This window comes from Eleutherodactylus coqui, chromosome 4 (genome assembly GCF_035609145.1).
Source record: "Eleutherodactylus coqui strain aEleCoq1 chromosome 4, aEleCoq1.hap1, whole genome shotgun sequence".
Classification (NCBI taxonomy): Eukaryota; Metazoa; Chordata; class Amphibia; order Anura; family Eleutherodactylidae; genus Eleutherodactylus; species Eleutherodactylus coqui.
The window spans coordinates 5009416-5031001 of NC_089840.1; the positions used below are offsets into that span (position 1 = coordinate 5009416).

General features: G+C 46.0%; 1 protein-coding gene across 2 annotated transcripts in view; it reads right to left on the reverse strand.

Annotated features, from left to right (window-relative positions):
- The window catches only part of SIM2 (SIM bHLH transcription factor 2), a 106050-nt gene that overhangs the window by 41001 nt on the left and 43463 nt on the right, over positions 1-21586 (reverse strand). For both annotated transcript variants that reach the window (XM_066598521.1, XM_066598520.1), the window contains exons 2-3: positions 14125-14207; positions 4070-4159 (exon numbers count right to left, since the gene is read on the reverse strand). In XM_066598521.1, the coding sequence (XP_066454618.1) occupies positions 4070-4159; positions 14125-14207 (173 nt within the window). The remainder of the gene's footprint in view (positions 1-4069; positions 4160-14124; positions 14208-21586) is intronic.

Below are 21586 nucleotides of genomic sequence, written 5' to 3' on the forward strand. Positions count from 1 at the left end.
CCACCAATGGACATCGCAGAGGACGCTTCACCAATGGATGTCGCAGAGGAAGCTCCACCAATGGACATCGCAGAGGACGCTCCACCAATAGATGTCGCAGAGGAAGCTCCACCAATGGACATCGCAGAGGACGCTCCACCAATGGACATCGCAGAGGACGCTTCACCAATGGATGTCGCAGAGGACGCTCCACCAATGGACGTTGCAGAGGACGCTCCACCAATGGACATCGCAGAGGACGCTTCACCAATGGATGTCGCAGAGGACGCTCCACAAATGGATGTCGCAGAGGACGCTCTACCAATGGATGTCGCAGAGGACGCTCTACCAATGGATGTCGCAGAGGACGCTCCACCAATGGATGTCGCAGAGGACGCTCCACCAATGGATGTCGCAGAGGAAGCTCCACCAATGGACGTCGCAGAGGACGCTCCACCAATGGATGTCGCAGAGGACGCTTCACCAATGGATGTCACAGAGGACGCTCCACCAATGGATGTCGCAGAGGACGCTCCACCAATGGACGTCGCAGAGGACGCTCCACCAATGGATGTCGCAGAGGACGCTTCACCAATGGATGTCGCAGAGGACGCTCCACCAATGGATGTCGCAGAGGACGCTCCACCAATGGACGTTGCAGAGGACGCTCCACCAATGGATGTCGCAGAGGACGCTCCACCAATGGACATCGCAGAGGACGCTCCACCAATGGACATCGCAGAGGACGCTCCACCAATGGACATCGCAGAGGACGCTCCACCAATGGACATCGCAGAGGACGCTTCACCAATGGACATCGCAGAGGACGCTCCACCAATGGACATCGCAGAGGACGCTCCACCAATGGACGTCGCAGAGGACGCTCCACCAATGGATGTCGCAGAGGACGCTCCACCAATGGACATTGCAGAGGACGCTCCACCAATGGATGTCGCAGAGGACGCTCCACCAATGGACATCGCAGAGGACGCTCCACCAATGGACATCGCAGAGGACGCTTCACCAATGGACGTCGCAGAGGACGCTCCACCAATGGACATCGCAGAGGACGCTCCACCAATGGACGTCGCAGAGGACGCTCCACCCAATGGACCCACATGCGTCAGCTCTTCATTACAAACTGATTTTGGAAAGGGTATTGCTCCAATTCCAGTTCCAGCAAATAAAGGTTATTATTTGTATGATGAAAAGCTATAAAAAAAATGTTCTGTTATGCAGATGTGAGCAGAGCCTGAAAGTCCAAGACCAAGTAACCTCATAGCCAGCGGGTGAAAATCTATGAACCCTTATCCATCCATTTGTAGGTTGTTGGGGAAAGGGGAAAAGGATGGTGCGAGCTGCCAACACTGACACCTGCCTGCAACAGCAACAACGGAACATAACTTCAATCACGACCATTTAGTCAGCTACATACCATTTAACCCTTAAATGCCACTCAGATCACCGAGGTGTCTTAGAATGTGGGTTGCCGATTGGCTGCCACAGCAGCCTGGGGTCTATGAAAGGAGTGTTATGTATTGTTGCCTGTACAATACAATGAATTACAGAAGTATTGCAGTGCGGTACAAACAAGCGATTACACATTCAAGTCCCCTAGTGGGACTCAAAAAAGTGTTAAATTAAATTTGATAACATTTTTAAATATCTGAAAAAAATATTACAGGTTCAAAAACCTAAACAAAAAAAGATAAACATCACAGGAATCGCTGAAAAAGTCCAAACTTACAATATGGCATCATTTATCCTGTGAACATCATAAAAAAATACCCAATGCCAGAAAGGCAGATGTTTTGGTCCCCCACAGCTCGCTCTGCGAAGAATCAGGGGGGCAGAAAGCTTTAAGAAAAAGTTTATTTTATAGAAGAATAAAAAATATATAAATGTGTTTTCGCCGTAATTGTAATGATCCACCAAAAAAGAGAGGCGGTGCTTTGTGCCGCACGGAACGCCATATAAACAGAACCCAAATAACCACGGGGCGGGTGTGTTTTTTCCACCCCCCATAAACATTTGTAACGGCCGATCGCTACATTATGTGTTACAGTAAAAGATACAATCACACCTCAAACATTCTATGTGCCAGGAGGTAGAGCGAGGATGATGAGGCAGATTGAGGCACCAAACATGGCCGCTCCTTACGGCTGAATGACATCTAAATATATTGAAAAGCTGTCGAATTATTTTGGCCTTTTTGACTCTTTAAAAAACAAATAAAAATTCAACTATAAATGAAAAATTTCCCAGCAATCAATGCTCTTGCGCTGGTTTCCAGCTACAAACAAGTCCCACCAGCCCTCCCATTAAATGCGTGAGCATGGAGATGTGCCGCTGTCCTGCGGTGACCTGCATTCTCTGTTGCTAGGCAGCGGCCCGAATATATTTGTGCCACTACTTAGCAAACAATACGGCTCAAAATGAATCATTAGGGAGTCTAAAAGTGTCTCTATAGACTTATTGCAAGAAGATTTAAAGGGGCCATGTTCTCAGCCTGGGACAGAATGCAAGGACTGGGATTAGAGAGGAGATGTCCCTGCGGCTTCACCCCCAACTATACAAGCCATGTGAGGTCCACTTATAACCGCATCGTAATCTCTGCACTTATCTTTGTACACACAGCGCCAATCATCCATAGGATCTCATAGATGAGTTTTGCTCCAAAGTCCTCTCCTAGTGGGGTCGGCTTCTGTTGGAGTTTTGGGGCTTACTTTAGTGTGTAGTCTCCATTGGAAGATCCTCCTACACTGCAGTAAGCCAACCCTACCGAACACCATGTGGACAGCAGGGTTATAGGTAAGTTCAGGATATACTTATGAGATGGCATATTCATCCATTTTATCTATTTGAGGTTTCACCAGTCCTGGAAACATCCAGAATAAATGTACAAACTCATTCCAGACCCGGTGCTATCGGTTTCAACCTCAACACAGTTAAGGCTCCTCTACATGGGGCGATTATTACCTAGATTATTGCTGGAAACAGTGAATTTGGGCAATAATCACCCCGTATGCATGCGGCCACCGACAGACTGCTGAGCGACAAATTCAACCAAGCGACTTATTAGTACTTTTAGACAGGAGCCGCTAACTCTATGAACAACTGCTGTTTACAGTGTAAGGTGCGGCTGACCGGAGGCCATCCCCAGCTGCTCCGCCTACAGTCATAGAATCACCATTGCTCCCGTGTAAGGAGTGATAGTCGCTGGGTCGGCTGTCAGTGCGAATGCGCCGGACAGTCATCCCATGTAAGAGAGTTCTCACACTGGCCGGAATCATCCCGCAGGACGCGCCTAAATCTGCAGCTGTGGAATTCAACACCACAATCCGTAGGTTTAACGGCAGATTCTGATGTGGATTGCAGGCAGGTTTTAAGCCATTTTCAATTTTGCATCAAAATCCGCAGGAAGACCGTAGTGCGTCTTGCAGGCTAATTCCGGCCCATGCAAAAGCACCCTAAGGGTACCATTGGTTGGTTAAGACCAATTCCTTTAAGTTCAACGTTTTGTACTTACAAAATCACCCTTGAATGGTCTAGACCAGCGTTTCTCAACTCCAGTCCTCATGAGCCTCCAACAGGTCCAGTTTTTAGGATTCTCTTGATTCTTGGACACTGCAACAGGTTCTCTCTATAGGACATCCTCCAATCATGACCTGTTTGGGGCTCTTGAGGACTGAAGTTGAAAAACATTGGCTTAGACTACTAGTAACTTGCCATACAGTGGAAACATTTCTTCCTGACTTTCCTCTGGCAGGGTCATTAAATCCAGAGGGCATAGTGGTGGCAGTCGTACCCTGGCCCTCAGGAGGCCACATAGGGGGCCACAGTAAATGGTATGTATTGGCTTGGGGGTCATGTTACAGACTTGTCCATTAGGGCTCAAGTGCTTCAAGTTACAGCTTAGCCTACAAACATTGCTGATGCCCCAGGAACTGCCATGCTCAGTATTGTTCTGAGGAAGAACATCAATTGGTCATATAGTAAGGCCTAGTTTAAAAAAAACACACGATTATACCAGATATACTAAAAAATATGTTGAGCCCCAAGTTGATGGGTGTAGACCAGATCAACTTACCTGTGACAGTCCCAGATGCACAGAAGCAGTTTCGGAAATGTACATTATCTTTCCATCTGATGCAACAACAAAAACAAATCCGTCCAATGTCTGCAAAACACAAAGACAAAGTTCAGGTAAAGACATTTATTAGAAGGCAGGATGGTGCCGGACGATCTATGCCTGAGGAAGAACCCTAAGTAGGTTGGCAAGCTTGCTATAACACCATCTCTTTTTGTTAGCCATCATATCTACAAGATCACTTTGTCTCTCTTACCGAGGACAGTCACATTCTGGGGAGTCTGTGATGGTTTCACTCTCGGATTAGCATCATACCAAACCTAACCAAGGGAGTGCTACCACTTGAGTTGGACCGTAAAGAGGGCCTGCCACCAATTTTTCCCCTATGACATAAACATAAATGGGTTTTAGGCCCTGTTGACAATGCGGGGGGTGATCTTTTTCCATTCATAGGGGTTATTAGCGCATTATGATCTCAGGAGGCCCAGGCTGAGGAGAACCCATTCTACTGGTCAACTGCAAGTTTTTGTAGCTGAACTTGTTCATTTTGTAGGGTAAAATGTGGCATTAGGAGAACTTTAAAGGCACCATAATTAATCTTGAGGCAATACAGCACCATTGATTTCATACTATTATGCTATATCGCTAAGACTTCTAGTGACAGAAACCCCCGACTAGTAAGGAGTTTAGTGCTTCATGTTGGGATTTAGTGGTGACCGCAGCCTCTGTTATCTTCTGATACAACGAAGGCAGCAGTGATGGGATATAATGTTAGCGCTCCGGTAAAGACCACTCCTATGAAAACCCTGGGGGTCATGCTCTACCCCAACCCCTCCTCCTGGGGGAATGTCAATGGTGCTGATAGACATAGAGCCCATGCACATGGGCCCTTTGCAATGCGTGGACTCCTATAAGGACTTTGTATGCCATCATACAAGCTCTCTGCCGTAAGTATGAATAGGTGGTATGTAGGTACTTTCGCTCCTCATGGGGTGGAAGGAAGCACCAATTAAAGGATTTGCACAAATGTCTGCACAATATATGGACTACTAGATACAATGAAGGGTCATGCTGTGAACTGGGACGCCTGTTTTGGTTTCTTTTGCTAGAGATTGGTGCTTAAATGAAACTCAACGTCATCAACCTTCTTTTCCTCAGTGCCGGAGCGAAGCCAATAGACCTATCCAACGAGCTTGTATAGGTGACAGTATGGAGTCCGGTGACTAGACAATGTAAATAAGCAATGGCATAGCTATAGAGGTTGTAATAGTGAAAGTTATAGGCAGGCCCAATCCTAGAGGCCTAGCTAGAAGCTCCAGGATCCAAATGCAAAATCTGTGACAGGTCCCCCTGCCTACCTTGTGTCATTTAAAGCACTGGTTTCTTCTAATGTGACAGAGGGACCTTTGGGTGATCTAAGGCTTCAGGACCCGGTAGCAATTGCTACCTCTGCATCCTCTATAGCCATGCTCTTGCCCAATCCTAGAGAGACCCATAGGACAACTTACAACATAAAACGTTGGAGCATAGGCCAAGTCATGTGATCCGGGCATGCAAAATGAGGTAAGTATCATATGAATTATTTAGTAAGGTAAATATACAAGAGGTCCCTTGGATCACCAGGAACTATGGGGACATTATACTATGTTACTGGCTCTAGTAAACTGGATCATATTAGGTGCACCCACTATGGAAGACGCTTGGGCATCTGGGGTCACTTCTGCTGGCTAGTAGTCCATCTTGGCTGTAATAAACCCAATATTGAAAAAAATGTAAAAAAAAAACAACTGCACACTCCATGGATCCGGGTAGAGGGAAATAAATGTCCCAACAGCTAAATGGTTTAATATTGAAACGCACGTGGCGCTCCATCCTTACTGATTCGGAATGCACAATGCGCTCCATTTTAACCACCATGTGATCAACGCCGCCCACAACACGGACCCGAAAATGACATCACAGCAACTGACCGGCGTCTGACATGTAACCAAGAATCTGAGTAAGTTTATATATATATATACAGTGGGGGAAAAAAGTATTTAGTCAGATCCCAATCGTACAAGTTCACCTGTAATTGACATCATAGGTAGACCTCAACTATGAGAGACAACATGAGAAAACATCCAGAACATCACATTGTCTGATTTTTAACGAATTTATTTGCAAATTATGGTAGAAAATAAGTATTTGGTCAATAACAGACGTTCATCTCAATAGTTTGTTATAAATCCTTTATTGGCAATGACAGAGGTCAGACATTTTCTGTAAGTCCTCACATGGTCGGCACACACTGTTGCTGGTATGTTGGCCCATTCCTCCATGCAGATCTCCTCAAGAGCAGTGATGTTTTGGGGCCGTCGCTGGGCAACACGGACTTTAACTCCCTCCAAAGGTTTTCTATAGGGTTGAGATCTGGAGGCTGGCTATGTCACTCCAGGACCTTGAAATGCTTCTTACGAAGCCACTCCTTCACTGCCCTGGCGGTGTGCTTGGGATCATTGTCATGCTGAAAGACCCAGCCATGTTTTATCTTCAGTGCCCTTGCTGATGGAAGGAGGTTTGCACTTCAAATCTCACGATACATGGCCCCAATCATTCTTTCATGTATACGGATCAGTCGTCCTGGTCCCTTTGCAGAGAAACAGCCCCAAAGCATGATGTTGCCACCCCCATGCTTCACAGTAGGTATGGTGCTCTTTGGATGCAGCTCAGCATTCTTTCTCCTCCAAACACGATGAGTTGTGTTTCTGCCCAACAGTTCTACTTTGGTTTCATCTGACCATATGACATTCTCCCAATACTCTTCAGTCGGCCCCGGACATGTACCGGCTTAAGCAAGGGGACACGTCTGGCACTGCAGGATCTGAGTCCCTGGCGGTGTAGTGTGTTACTGATGGTGGCCTTTGTTACGTTGGTCCCGCTCTCTGCAGGATCTGAGTCCCTGGCGGTGTAGTGTGTTACTGATGGTAGCCTTTGTTACGTTGGTCCCGCTCTCTGCAGGATCTGAGTCCCTGGCGGCGTAGTGTGTTACTGATGGTAGCCTTTGTTACGTTGGCCCCAGCCCTCTGCAGATCATTCACTAGGTTCCCCCGTGTGGTTCTGGGATTTTTGCTCACCGTTCTTGTGATCATTTTGACCCCACGGGGTGAGATCTTGCGTGGAGCCCCAGATCGAGGAGATCATCAGTGGTCTTGTATCTCTTCCATTTTCTAATTATTGCTCCCCCAGCTGATTTCTTCACACCAGGCTCCTTGCCTCTTGCAGATTCAGTCTTCCCAGTCTGCTGCAGGGCTACAGTTTTGTTTCTGGTGTCCTTCGACAGCTCTTTGGTCTTCACCATGGTGGAGTTTGGAGTGTGACTGCTGGAGGTTGTGGACAGATGTCGTTCAAACAGGTGCCATTACTACAGGTAATGAGTGGAGGACAGAGGAGCCTCTTAAATAAGAAGGTACAGGTCTGTGAGACCCCGAAATCCTGCCTGTTTGTAGGCGACCAAATACGTATTTTCCACCATAATTTGCAAATAAATTCGGTAATAATCAGACAATGTGATTTTCTGGATGTTTTCTCATGTTGTCTCTCATAGTTGAGGTCTACCCATGATGTCAATTACAGGAGAACTTGTACAATTGGGATCTGACTAAATACTTTTTTTCCCCCACTGTATATGTAGATGTATACAGACATATGTGAGTTTTCATACTTTGCTTCGCTTCCCAGGACTGAAACGCGTTGCAGCCTCTTTTTTATCTCAGTGATATAGAGGTAATAAATATGGTGAATTAAACCTTTAGCTATTGGGACATTTATTTCTCTCTACCCGGATCCTTGGAGTGCAGAGTTTTCTTACATTTTTTCCAATATTGGGCTTGTTACCAATGCCCTCTGAGGACCAGTGGGTTGTTCCTCCTGGACGTCTCTCCAGACACCTAGGTTAGGTAAGTGTGATCAGCAATCTGGGACACATAGGTGCCGGCGGGTTCAACCCTTATAGGGACTTCCCGCTGAGCACCAGGTAAGTGCGTTTTCTTCAATGCACTTATGCACTTTAACTAAACGATACAAGGCGCTGTTCATCCATCTTGGCTGTAATGGGGCCACATGTTAGCCAAGGTTCGGGCTAGTATGCTAATGAATGACAAAGAGGAATAGGGGTCCACAGCTCTACACTCCCCTCTCACCCCATTTACACAATTTTGCTATTACTGCTTCCATGAATAGATGTTCTACCCTTAACTGGACTCGCCGCAGCTCATGGGGTTGTGGTTGGACGCCACCGCCGATCACATGATGCACAGCACTCCTAGATCTCTGCTCTCTCCCAGGTTTCTACCTGGAGGGCCTGCACCCCCTCTCTTGGAGGGCCAGTGCTCCCTAATTCTATCCCCCTCCAATTACTAGCTGGAATCTGCTATATTACACATCCATATTAGGATGGAAGCCTAAACAACCGGTCTCATTAGCCATTGTGACAAAGCCCGAGTCTGTGCGCATTCCTGGCTATGACCCTTGCCTTATTATTGACCATTCTGACTTCTGTTCTCGGGGAGCTCAGCTCTGTATCTTGTATAAGAGGGACTCAGCAGCCTCCCTCACAATGTAAGCGGCGCAGTCACTCGGAGTCTCCTAGAGGCTGTATGTGTGGAGGAGAACCTTTGAGCATGCCGGGCTATGCAGGGCTGACCCCGCCCACAGCGCCAGGTCCTGTAAGGTCACTAGCAGGTCCGTGGGGATGATATAAAAAGGACAGCACTGCATCACAGGAGCAGAAAGGGCTACAGAGAGAGGGCAGCGTGTGCTCCCCAGCACCCAGCAGAGGCCTAGCAGACATAAGAGAGGACATGAGAGCAGTGTGTGCTCCACAGCACCTAGCAGACATAAGAGAGGACATGAGGGCAACGTGTGCTCCCCAGCACCCAGCAGAGGCCCAGCAGACATAAGTGAGGACATGGGTGCAGCGTGTGCTCCACAGCACCCAGCAGAGGCCTAGCAGACATAAGAGAGGACATGAGAGCAGCGTGTGCTCCACAGCACCCAGCAGAGGCCCAGCAGATATAAGTGAGGACATGGGTGCAGCGTGTGCTCCCCAGCACCCAGCAGAGGTCCAGCAGACATAAGAGAGGACATAAGAGCAGCATGTGCTCCACAGCACCTAGCAGACATAAGAGAGGACATGAGGGCAGCGTGTGCTCCACAGCACCAAGCAGAGGACTAGCAGACATAAGAGGACATGATGGCAACGTGTGCTCCCCAGCACCCAGCAGAGGCCTAGCAGACATAAAAGAGGACATGGGGGCAGCGTGTGCTCCGCAGCACCCAGCAGAGGCCTAAATTTATAAAACGTTCAAGTAGCGAGCCGTCTAATGGAGTGAAAATATATACCGCTTTTAGTTCCGTCAAAAAGTTTATTTTCATTGAAAAAAAAAACTGACCCTGTCTGTCAGCTACTTCGATATCCTGAACCTGTTGTAGCACCACCCATGACATCCTGGACTCTTCTTTTGTCTGCCACCAGCCCTGACCTACAACCTGTAGGTCACAACATCAGGTTCCTTGTCGGCCCTGTGCAGAGTCAGCAGCCACATTACTGGGACTAGCTGTGTGTCTAACAGCTTGCGGACCTCACAGCAAAATCGGTATCCCACTTGGAGGTGTCAAGCATGAAAACTGGGGTTCCCCAGATACTGCCACCTCAGATAGCCCACGGCCAAACTGGTATGTGGCAAGGTGGATCCACGTCCGGCTGCCTGCGACATTGTTTGACCGGACCTCTTCTCGGCAGTGGAGGCATCTTCCAGCATTGTGTTGCATGCTTATTTCCCTCTTCCACTATAGTAGACATATGGAGGTCGTTACAAGTTCATGTTTCTTGTTCTGTGAGATTATTAATGTAAAGTGACTTTGGAGAGTTCATTTCATCTCTATACATCTTATGAGCTAGATTTCCTAAACAGACAAAACTTGTTATCCCATAAATGAAGCAGAAACCTCGCTGAACAGCTGAACTTCCATAATGGTACAAAACAGCTTTGAATAGAAAAGGTCCAACAAACCTGAATGTCCATCATATCAGTCCAGATGACTTGCACTCTCTCCAGGGACCGGAGGGAGAAACTTCTATTGTCTGGTGCCATACTATTCCCAATAATCTGCCTGTTGCTGAGGCCGCTCTTCATACGTCAAACATGACTGTCATCGGTAGTCAGACAGAACCTGCTGTCTCCTAAGGGGCCAGCACTGGTCAAGTGAGCAACATGTAATGTTATAGCCTACTCAGCACCAAGATTGCTCTTAAGAATTGCCATGGCCATTTTGGACATATGAAGACAGGCCCTATGAACAGGAGGAGCTAAACTAAGAAGAGCACAGAAACAAGTAATATACATTATGTTGACAAATATATGTGCCCCCCCACCAGTCCAGTGCGGTCAGGTGATGTGTGAGCATTAGCTATAAAGAAAAGGATCACACAGGAGATCCCAGTACAGAAACTATCAGATGTCATAAGGTGTAGAGTTGACAACTGGGTCTGGTGGTGGGATGTCACCAGGTGTAGAGTTGACAACAGGGTCTGGTGGTGGGATGTCACCAGGTGTAGAGCTGACAATGGGGTCTGGTGGGGGGATGTCACCAGGTGTAGAGCTGATAACGGGGTCTGGTGGGGGGATGTCACCAGGTGTAGAGCTGACTATGGGGTCTGGTGGAGGGATGTCACCAGGTGTAGAGCTGACAACGGGGTCTGGTGGTGGGATGTCACCAGGTGTAGAGCTGACAACGGGGTCTGGTGGTAAGATGTCACCAGGTGTAGAGCTGACAACGGGGTCTGGTGGAGGGATGTCACCAGGTGTAGAGCTGACAACGGGGTCTGGTGGTGGGATGTCAATAGGGACATTATAGCTTCTGGACCTTCCAGAGTCCACTGTTGGCCATGTTATTGGGAGATGGAAGCCATCTGGAGTGTGCGGTGCCGCCACGTTCAGGGAGACCTTGTAAACTGACAGAACGTGGACAACGAAGCCTTGTAGGAGCTGTGAAGACATCATACACATCATCTGCCCTCGCTCATGGAGTTTCACAGGACATTGGAACATCTATTAGTAGCAGAACCCTCCGTAGGGAACGGTATGTGAAGGGTTACCATGGATGAGCGGCGGCACACAACATCACAGCAGTGAATGCACAGCGGCGCCTGGATGGGGCTTGGAGCGACGGTCTGTAAGTGAGTGGAAGCAAGTGTTGTGGACAGATGAATCACAGTCCAACAACTTCCGATCTGATGGCCTCACCTGCGTGTGGTGGTTGCCTGGAGAGCGGTTTCTACATGACACATCATCCCAACAGTGGTTTTTGGAGGAGGTTCTGTTATGGTGCGGAGGAAGGGGTTCTGCTGGGAGGGACTGGGGCCATTGGTTATAGCGAAGTCCATCATCAACACCAATGGGTACAGAGACATCCTGGACAATGTGGCATCACCTCCCCTGTGCTCTGGTGGCATCTCCTACTCTGGTACAGCTCTGTGTTTCCACCAACATGATTGAGCGCCATGTCATACGGCACGCAGTGTGGAGGATCAGAATGTCTGCAGACTTCACTGACCGCCCAAAGTCCGGATCTCAAACCCATGGAGCTGGATGAACTAGAACGCCGTATCTGTGCGCCCAACACACTCATCATCCCCGCTTCATCTGAAGCTCCTCCAGGAATGGAGGCAAATCCCTCCACACATCTATGGGGATCTGGTGGGAGCGAGCGAGGAGGGGGACTGCAGTCATGGAGGCTAAAGTCACCCAACACCGGATGGTAAAAGGTGAATTACATCTAATTTCATCCCGATAGTTCTGTCAGCATAGTGTAACTAGAACCTCTGTAGTTCCTGGAGAAATGTTGTCCTTGGACCAAAGGGTCACTTTAATAGCAGATTTTGCAAAACTGTGGAATCCTCTTGACCAGGGGCGTAACTATAGAGGATGCAGGGGATGTGGTTGCATCCGGGCCCAGGAGCCTTCGGGGGCCCATAAGGCCCCTCTTCTCCATATAGGGAGCCCAGTACTATGAATTAAGCACTATAATTGGGGGCCCTGTTACAGGTTTTGCATTGGGGCCCAGGAGCTTCAAGTTATGCCTCTGCTCTTGACTGTCCCTCGACGGTCGCTGAGTCTCTTCCTCGGGCTTGTGTGGACCTGGGCTTACGTCCGTAATCACACATACAAACGCTTCATTATATGTCGTAAGAACCCCGATAGGACATCTGTGAGGCCTCTACTGCACCTCTGTAGCCACGGAGACACATAAGTCTGCATATGGGCTGTATACGCAAAATAGTGGCATCAAAGCTATTTGGGAATCGGCTTCATTTCTTATTACAGATTTGCTGAATCAATGAAAACTGGTTACAGAATTGCACATCGGCTTTAAACACAGAATACCAGGCGGCAAAAAGCTAATAAACCAAAATGCCAGCGACGAGAAGCGACTCTGCCGTTAGTTCTATCTCTTTCTGGTTTAGCACGCCTCTAGGGGGCGCCACCCAGAGGTCATTAGCTGTTCTAGTTTAATCATAACTGCTTTCTGTTCCTCTGAGACTCTTCCAGGTATTTTTTCATTCTGATGAAGCAGTAAAACCCGGTCTGATGAGAAAGAGCAGCCAGCGAGCCGCTGTGCAGGGCGCCTTTATGAGAACCACATTGCCCGCAGTGAGATTGTGCAGGTTTGGGGAGATTATTGCGGCCTGTTATGTATTTTCCTCAGATAATAGTAACATTCTGCACAAACCTACTGGGCTTTAGGCCACAAATGAAAAATTGCAATGAATTAAAATGCTTTTTGCACAGAGCGGAGGCCGGCGCTGCAGGAATCCCCAGCAGGTCCGGGGGGAGTACACTGCATATAGGGGGCGGCCGCCGCAGCGTTATGTCCGCTGACACCGGTCAACGAACAGCGATACGGAAAACACAGAACTGTTCACACAGCAATTACCGCTAAAATGTCGCTCATAATGATAAGTACACAGAAGCAAAGTATCACAGCCTCGATAGACTGATCCGAAGATCCTTGGGAATAAGCCATAGATGCCCCCATAACAGTGTATGTGGTACAAATGCCTTGTGGGGGTCTCTAGCCGACACAAACGTAACTCACACTTTGCAGATTTCCAATTAGTATTAACTTCAACAGAAACACCCGCACTAATTAGTCTCTCTGTTGGGGAAGATGAACCGACCAGTCTAAGTTATCTGGGGGGTCTGCCTGACGGGTATTTGTAGAGGAATGGAGGCAATTGGGCGGCTCTCCCAGGATTAGTTAGACTCACTATTGATATTGGCCGTTTTCTCCGAGTTCCGAGGTCTCTGGACCTTGACTTTTCTTGCTGAGCTCGACCAGAATCCCTCAGGCCCAACTGCTCCGGACTTGAGCCCGGCTTGAATCATCTCCACTCCCAGGCTATTGCCCCTCTTCCCTCCGACGACGACTCTCTCCTGACCACCCATATTCTGACCTTTTCTAGTCTCACCTACAGCTATGGGGTGACCTACCTATCCAATGCCAGGGCTACTTAAGATGAAAGACAAGACACATAGTTAGGGTGAGTTCTGCGCAGTCACTGAAGGTTAGGCCACACAGACACCAGACATTGAACTAAGACTGACCCCGACAGAGCCAACGCACATAACAAGACACAGTCTACCATGTTTACCAGTACAAACACGTACACACCACAGGAGGTAGGTATTACATTGCTGGAGGGTCCCTACTCTGAGACACTACCGTTGTAACACATGTCCCCGTAACAGTGTCCTGCAACCCATGCTCCAGAACAGTTTGCTGACGGTCCGTGCCCCCATCAGTGTTCCTGCTGCCCCATAACATTGTCTCAACCACAAATGTCTCTACAACGGTATGCTGGCCACAGAAGTCTCCACAACTAGAGATCCAATGGCCCCAATGTAAAATCTCGGGCAATCCAGGGTGGTACTGCCATCTCTGGGCCTTGTAGCTGCCCAGTGTGTGAGCTGCAGATGCTTTGTGTGATTGGCTGTCCATTGACGGGTACCTACCTGCAGAAGATGAGATCCGAGTTCCTTCGCCACATTATCCAGGGGTCCAATTCTTGCTGGATGTCCCCAAGCATCTCCCAGTCCTAAAAGGAGAGAATAACAAGGAGGTTACAGTCCAGCATTGACTTTTCAAACTTTTATAAATTCCTGCAGATACAAATGTCCAGGATATTGCAGTATATTGCAAGCCTTCCACCATGGAGAGCGAGGATCGCTGCGCTCCACCCTGAGAGATGCTTTCATGTTTCTGACCCAAGTCCTTTAATCATAGCGTTTAAAGCCCCGTGGATGTGAAGCGTCTTCATGTGAAAACAGCCTTGCATCACTACGGGGAATCCCTTCATCCAATTGCTTTTAATGGGGCGACAGCAGCACTGGTCCCATTGAAAGCAGTGGGAGAACTCCGTCATCCTCTGTGACAGCAGCATCAGGGGATTCCTTCATCCACGTGGGGAATCCCTTCACCTGCGCTGCTTCTGAAGGGATTTCCCTGCTGCATCTGGAGGGATTCCCCAAGGGGATAAAGAAATCCCGTGCCGCTGCTGTCATAGAGGATCGTGGACTTCTCCTATTGCTTTCAATAGGACCGGCGCTGCTGCCGCCAGCCCCAGTGAAAACAATGGGCGATATTGCAGGAAGATAGAACATGCTGAGATGTGTTTCCACATAGCATCACATTGCGCTCAAGAACGTGCTCAAGAGGTGCTCCTGGCATTGCTGAACAACCAGAGCGTGTGTGCTGCACTCAGAGCATGCTCAAAATGTAAAAATGAATATGCCTTAAGTGTCTTTACTCTATATCAGCGTTTCCCAAACTGTGCTCTGCAGAGCTCTTGGGGCTCCGCGAGTGATAGCCAGGGGCTCCAACCCAGGGTCTAGGTCCGTTGTGGCAAACCTATGGAATACATGCCAGAGGAGGCACGCAGAGCCGTCAGCTGCTCGCCACGATAGTGATTACCAGCCGGGGTGCCGCAGCTCTCCAGCCGGTAATCACGCAGCGGCACTGATACCGGTACACATTGTGACGTCAGTGTGTGCACCCGAGATACTTCTCCCCTGACCTCTGCTCCTTAGTTCCACAGGAAAGAAGAAGGGATGAAGCGTTCCGGGCACACACACAGAAGTGTGGGAGTTATGAGAGGCATTTTGTACAATACAGGACAAGTAAACCATTAAGATGGTGTTATTTACTAAGAAGGTAGATATATATATGCGTGTTAGCCTAGGTTGGTGTGAGAAACATATGAACAGATTATATAATAGAATACATATATCATTACTATAACACTTGCGTGACTTAAGACCCCCAATCCATCTCTCGGGCCCCACGTAGCAGTTGCTGCATGATGAGGTTGCATCAGATGTGGCTGAGGAGCTGCTGCGGATGCAGTTCTGCACGGCTGGTAAGTGATTTCAGTGTCTACTCGCTGTAGGTTTGTAACGTCTGCAGGTTTGGCTGAAACTGCAAGGCCATTACCAATAAACAAGCGGTGAACGCAGCTACATCACAGCGGGGTCTTCAGTTGTATTGTTGTGGCAACCGCCATGTGGGACCGGACCCTCATGACACGTGGCCCAGTCCAGACCGCCGGGGCGTGGCCGTCACCCGGGGTCACTCCGCTGGAGGTGATGATATCTTCCAGTATGTTTTAGGTTTGCTGAATGAACACGGATTTATTATCCATCCATGTAATATATCCACAGCGGCAGATGCAACGTCCGGAGCAGGCGGAGGCGGCGGCCATTACTTCCTACAGTCAGACTCCAGGAACATTTTCATGTTAAAAAAGGCCATGAATGTTCTCAGTCCGGCCCCAAATTTCAGTTTTCAGGGTACTTTGTATACTGCATGTCTTTAACCCCTTCATGATTCGCCCTCATTTTTGGCTCCTCCTCCTCACTTTCCCATAGTCCTGCCTCCTCATTAACCCCTCGCTGCTGCAGTCTGGGGGCTCCTTGGTTTTTGCAGGATATGTTGTATTCTTCAGCGCTTTATGTAATGTACCGTATGATGTGCTGGAAACTTACTGATGCAGTAAAAACGACAAGTTGTCTTAATTCTGCGGGTCACAATGAGAACGACACCGAATTATATCGTTTCCTTAATATAGTCCTTCATAAAAGCGTAAAATACCTTTTCTTAAAAAATCGAATCGCTTTCTGCCCGCACACCTCGGCCCCATAACGTATTCATTCCTCCATCATTGGTGCTCTGTCAGCGCTCGTTTTTTGTATTTCTACCATTTTTGGGAACATACAACATTTTGATAGTTTTGTATTCAATTTGTGCTTGGAGATGCAGCGATCAAAAAAGCACAATTCTGGAACAGTGATAGTCATACAGGAGTAATAAAGTGATATTTTAATAAATTGGGCCTTCATGGATGCAGGGAGACCAACTGTTAGATTTTTTAGATGCAACAACTGGTAAAAGTTTTATTTTTCTCAACTATTAACCCATGTCTTTATGTCTCCATCGCCGTCGCTGTATGAGGGTTGTTGTTGTTTTTTTTGCGGGACGAGTTGTATTTTCACTGGTACTATTTAATGTACCGATAATGCACTGAAAAACTTTTTAAAAATTCTAAGTGGAGTAAAATGAAAAAAAAAAATACGACATTCCGCCATCTTTGGGTGTGTCTTGTTTCTACGGCGCACAAACTGCAACAAAAATGACCTGATAACTTTATTCTACGGGTCGGTGGGATTACTGCGATACAAAACTTGTAGAGGTTTTTTTTATTGTACTACTTGTATTTTTTTCAAAGACATTAAATTTTTTTAAAATTATTTTCTGCCGCATCTTTTGCGCATAATACCTTTCTTATTTTTCCGTTGACGTAGTTGTGCACGAACTCATGTTTTGCAAGACATCCTGTAGTTTACGATGGTACCATTTTGGAATACATATGACTTTTTGATCCCTTTTTTTTTGCATTTTTTCTGGGAGACAGGGTGACTGAAAAAGTGCATTTCTGGCATTCTTTCTTTTTTTTTTTTTTTTTGGACGACGTTCACGACCGTGCGGGTTAAATAATGTGAAACTTTCATAGATCAGACTTTTACGAACGCAGCGATACCAAATATGTATTTTTGTTTTATGATTTAGATTTTTTTATTATAGATATGGCAAAAGGGGGCGATTTAAGTTTTTATTACTCTCTTTTTTAACAATTAGTAAAACTTTATTGTTCTGATTTTTACTTTTTTTTATACCCCCCCTGGGGGACCACAACATGCGATGCTTTGATCGCTCCTGCAGTATGATCTAATGCTATAGCATTGCATCATACTGCAATCCCAGCTTCATTGTGCTGCAATTGCAGCTATTGCTCGCGGTGTCAGCTATAATAAACAGCTGACGCCCGCGCTGTATGAAGAGAGGCTGCCCCGCGATTTCTCTTTATACATACCCTGACGCTGCATGACATAAATGTACATCATATAGCGGGAAGGGGTTAATATTTTTAATTTCTTTAATACATTTTTATTTTACTTATTTTTACTTTCATTTATTAGTCCCCATAGGCGGCTCGAAATTGCGATCTGTGGTGTCTGTGGTGTTGCCTTATACTGTGGTGTCTGTGGTGTTGCCTTATACTGTGGTGTCTGTGGTGTTGCCTTATACTGTGGTGTCTGTGGTGTTGCATTATACTGTGGTGTCTGTGGTGTTGCCTTATACTGTGGTGTCTGTGGTGTTGCCTTATACTGTGGTGTCTGTGGTGTTGCCTTATACTGTATTTTACCAACATGACTATTATAGATGTGTCACAGACTGCAGGCATGTCCTTAACAGGCAATTGTGGCAGTTCTGGGGGCTTTCTGAAGTCCTGAGGCTGCCATGATATCCAGACGGGGCTGTTTGGGAAACTGAAATGCTGCTTCCAAAATAGCAACACTTACCATCAGTTCTCTCTGATTGCAAATTGTATGAGCGGGTGTCGGCTGTCAAAGACAGCCGATACCTGCCATGCATGGAGCAGGTTTGACTCCCAAGACCGCTTCATACAGAGTATGTGCTGTGGATGGCTATTTACATCCTAAGTGCCAGAGATACTTCCGGTTAGGATGTAAATAGTTGTTTGTGTGTTATGAAGGGGTTAAAGGACCACTTTAAATTAGAAATGAATGATAGAAGCAAACAAGAGCTATACATCAGCCGCCCTCCCTGACTGGCAGTCTGTGGCATTTTCTGCATGATCGTGAAACAATCTTGCAGAAATGCCACAGAGAACACGGGGTTAATCTCTTGCAGACCTGTTCCATTTTCAGCTGGTGACTGTGGAGAGGGCGCAGCTTCACAATGATGGGGGCATATTTACTTAGACTGGTGTTTTATACGCCCGTCTAAGTAAAGTTAGCATTGGTGTGAAGGGCACCAAGTGAGAGGTGCAGCCTCTCCTCTTTGTATATCTGTTGCATCTCTAAGGGGGTTCGCATTTTGTGTTTTATGTAAGACACTTTTCTTTGCCTAAGCCGGATAATATATGTCCTTGGAACTTTAAGTGGGGTAGGGCTCAAGATGCAACAGGTTCTCACACAACCTTAGACCAGTTTTCGGACAAAGGTGGACAACCATCTGGTTACCTGCACAGTTCTGAGTCTCTGCCATCCTGATCTGCAAGCACCAGAAAGTCTGATGTCTACGAAAGCTTTCCGAAATGAATGAGGATGGCAGCTCTGCAATGGACACATTTTTGAGAGGTTCAGTTTCAACCAAAGCCATATCTTGCACGGCCAAAATCAGGTCACAAGAGTTTGATCTTGCTACTGCCATCCCACGAGGATAAAAGTATGACTCCTTTCCTAAAATGAAACAAGTCTGCCTGGCCTAGCATACTTTCTGGGGTCCCCCTGAGGTCCGAGAGTAACCGCAGCTTGAACTTCGGCCTCTTGTCAAGTGTGGCATCACGAACAGGATCGAACCACCACAAAAGAAGGACAGTGGAATCAGTCCTGCTCAAGAAGATTGAGAGGCCGAGCAGAAACAGCTAGCCCAGGCTTACTGAGCCTATCGGAGAGAGCAGAAGGAGTAGGAAAGCCATTTACAATGACTGCTACGGGACTGGTTGCCGGAGGCTGAAGAACTGAGTCACAGTGTGGAAGTTGTGACTTATTTTAACACTTGTAGAGGATACGGGTTTATCTAGAACAGAAAAGTTGTATAGGGTCTTTGTCTGCCTTACTTGGATATGCAAGAATCCACTTGGCTGGATGAACTATACCCCCCGACCAACTATACCCCCCTACCTATAATCTTCCCCCTACCAAAATCCGTTGGCCTAGTGTACTGACCCAGGTCCCCTCTGAGGTCTGAGAGAAACCCCAGCCGGAACCCTGGCCTCTTGTTAAATATCTACAAGATGCCCATAGACCAAATCTATAATCTAAGCCAGTTTTTCGGTTTCTAGCATAATTTATAGTAAATCTGATGGGCTACAAGTGGCCACACCCCCAAATGTTAAACCTAATCCAATATATAAAAAAGTGATGCAGCTAATATAAAAAGTCACACTTTTTGGCACTATTACATGTCATTATTTTGGCACCAGTGGGTCATAAATTCCCCACATTGTGTTCTACTGCAGACAGAGCAGAGGGGGGAGGCTCCTGCTGCAGACAGTTACAGGACTGAGAAGTGGGGGGGGACCCGGCTGAGCTCCTGGGACACAGAGGAGATTTCTTTCATAGTTTTAATTGTGAAGAAGAGACAATACAGGGCTGTACAGAAGAGGATGAGTAACGGTCTTATTCTGAGTGATGATGCTCCTTTATGCTTTAGAAGGAAACTCTGCGCCGTGGATTTGTATAGTAATAATTTATTATATGATAGAGTTATTAGAGCAGAAGTCCTGAACCCGACCCGGAATCACGCTGCGCGGCAAAGAGCTCTGAATGGAAGCCATTATGTGCAGTATCTCTATAAAATTGTGCTCTAACTACTTGCACTAAAAAGTCAGCAGGGTTGTGCAAAAAGTTTACTTTGCAAAGTTTATTGGCAGCTGCACAGATGTTCACTTGAAACACAACAGAGCCCTGAAACCCCGACCCCAGACACAGACGTCTCACATCCACTGCCGCATAGGAGAGGCAAGCTTCTTGCTAAGCCCGAAAAGATCTAAAGAGAATCAACACAGAACTAATCTGTACAGAGAAATTATCTATCCCATATCTATCTATCTATCTATCTATCTATCTATCTATCTATCTATCTCCTATCTATCTATCATCTATCTATCTCCTATCTATCTATCTCATATCTATCTATCTATCTATCTCCTATCTATCTATCATCTATCTATCTCCTATCTATCTATCTCATATCTATCTATCTATTATTCATCTATCTATGTATCTATCTCTTATCTATCTATCTATCTATCTATCTCCTATCTATCTATCTCATATCTATCTCCTATCTATCTATCTCATATCTATCTATCTATTATTCATCTATCTATGTATCTATCTCTTATCTATCTATCTATCTATCTATCTCCTATCTATCTATCTCATATCTATCTCCTATCTATCTATCTCATATCTATCTATCTATCTCATATCTATCTATCTATCTATCTCCTATCTATTTATCTATCTATCTCATATGTATCTATCTATCTATCTCATATCTATCTATCTCATATCTATCTTATCTATCTTTCTATCTATCTATCTAATATCTATCTATCTATCTATGTATCTCATATCTATCTATCTATGTATCTAATATCTATCTATCTATGTATCGCATATCTATCTATCTATCTATCTATGTATCTCATATCTATCTATCTCCTATCTATCTTTCTATCTATCTTCTATCTATCCCATACTATCTATCTATCTATCATCTATCTCATATCTATCTATCTCATATCTACCTCTTATCTATCTATCTATCTATCTATCTATCTCCTATCTATCTATCTCCTATCTATCTATCTATCTCATATCTATCTATCTATCTCATATCTATCTATATCTCATATCTATCTATCTATCTATCTCATATCTATCTATCTCATATCTATCTATCTATTATTCATCTATCTATGTATCTATCTCTTATCTATCTATCTCCTATCTATCTATCTCCTATCTATCTATCTATCTATCTATCTCTCATATCTATCTATCTCATATCTATCTATCTATCTCATATCGCTCTCATATCTATCTATTTATCTATCTCATATCTATCTATCTATCTCCTATCTATTTATCTATCTATCTCATATCTATCTATCTGTCTCATATCTATCTATCTCATATCTATCTCCTATCTATCTATCTCATATCTATCTATCTCATATCTATCTATCTCCTATCTATCTCATATCTATCTATCTATCTATCTATCTCCTATCAATGTATCTATCTATCTATCTCCTATCTATCTATCTATCTCATATCTATCTTTCTATCTCCTATCTATCTAGCTATCTCATATCTATCTATC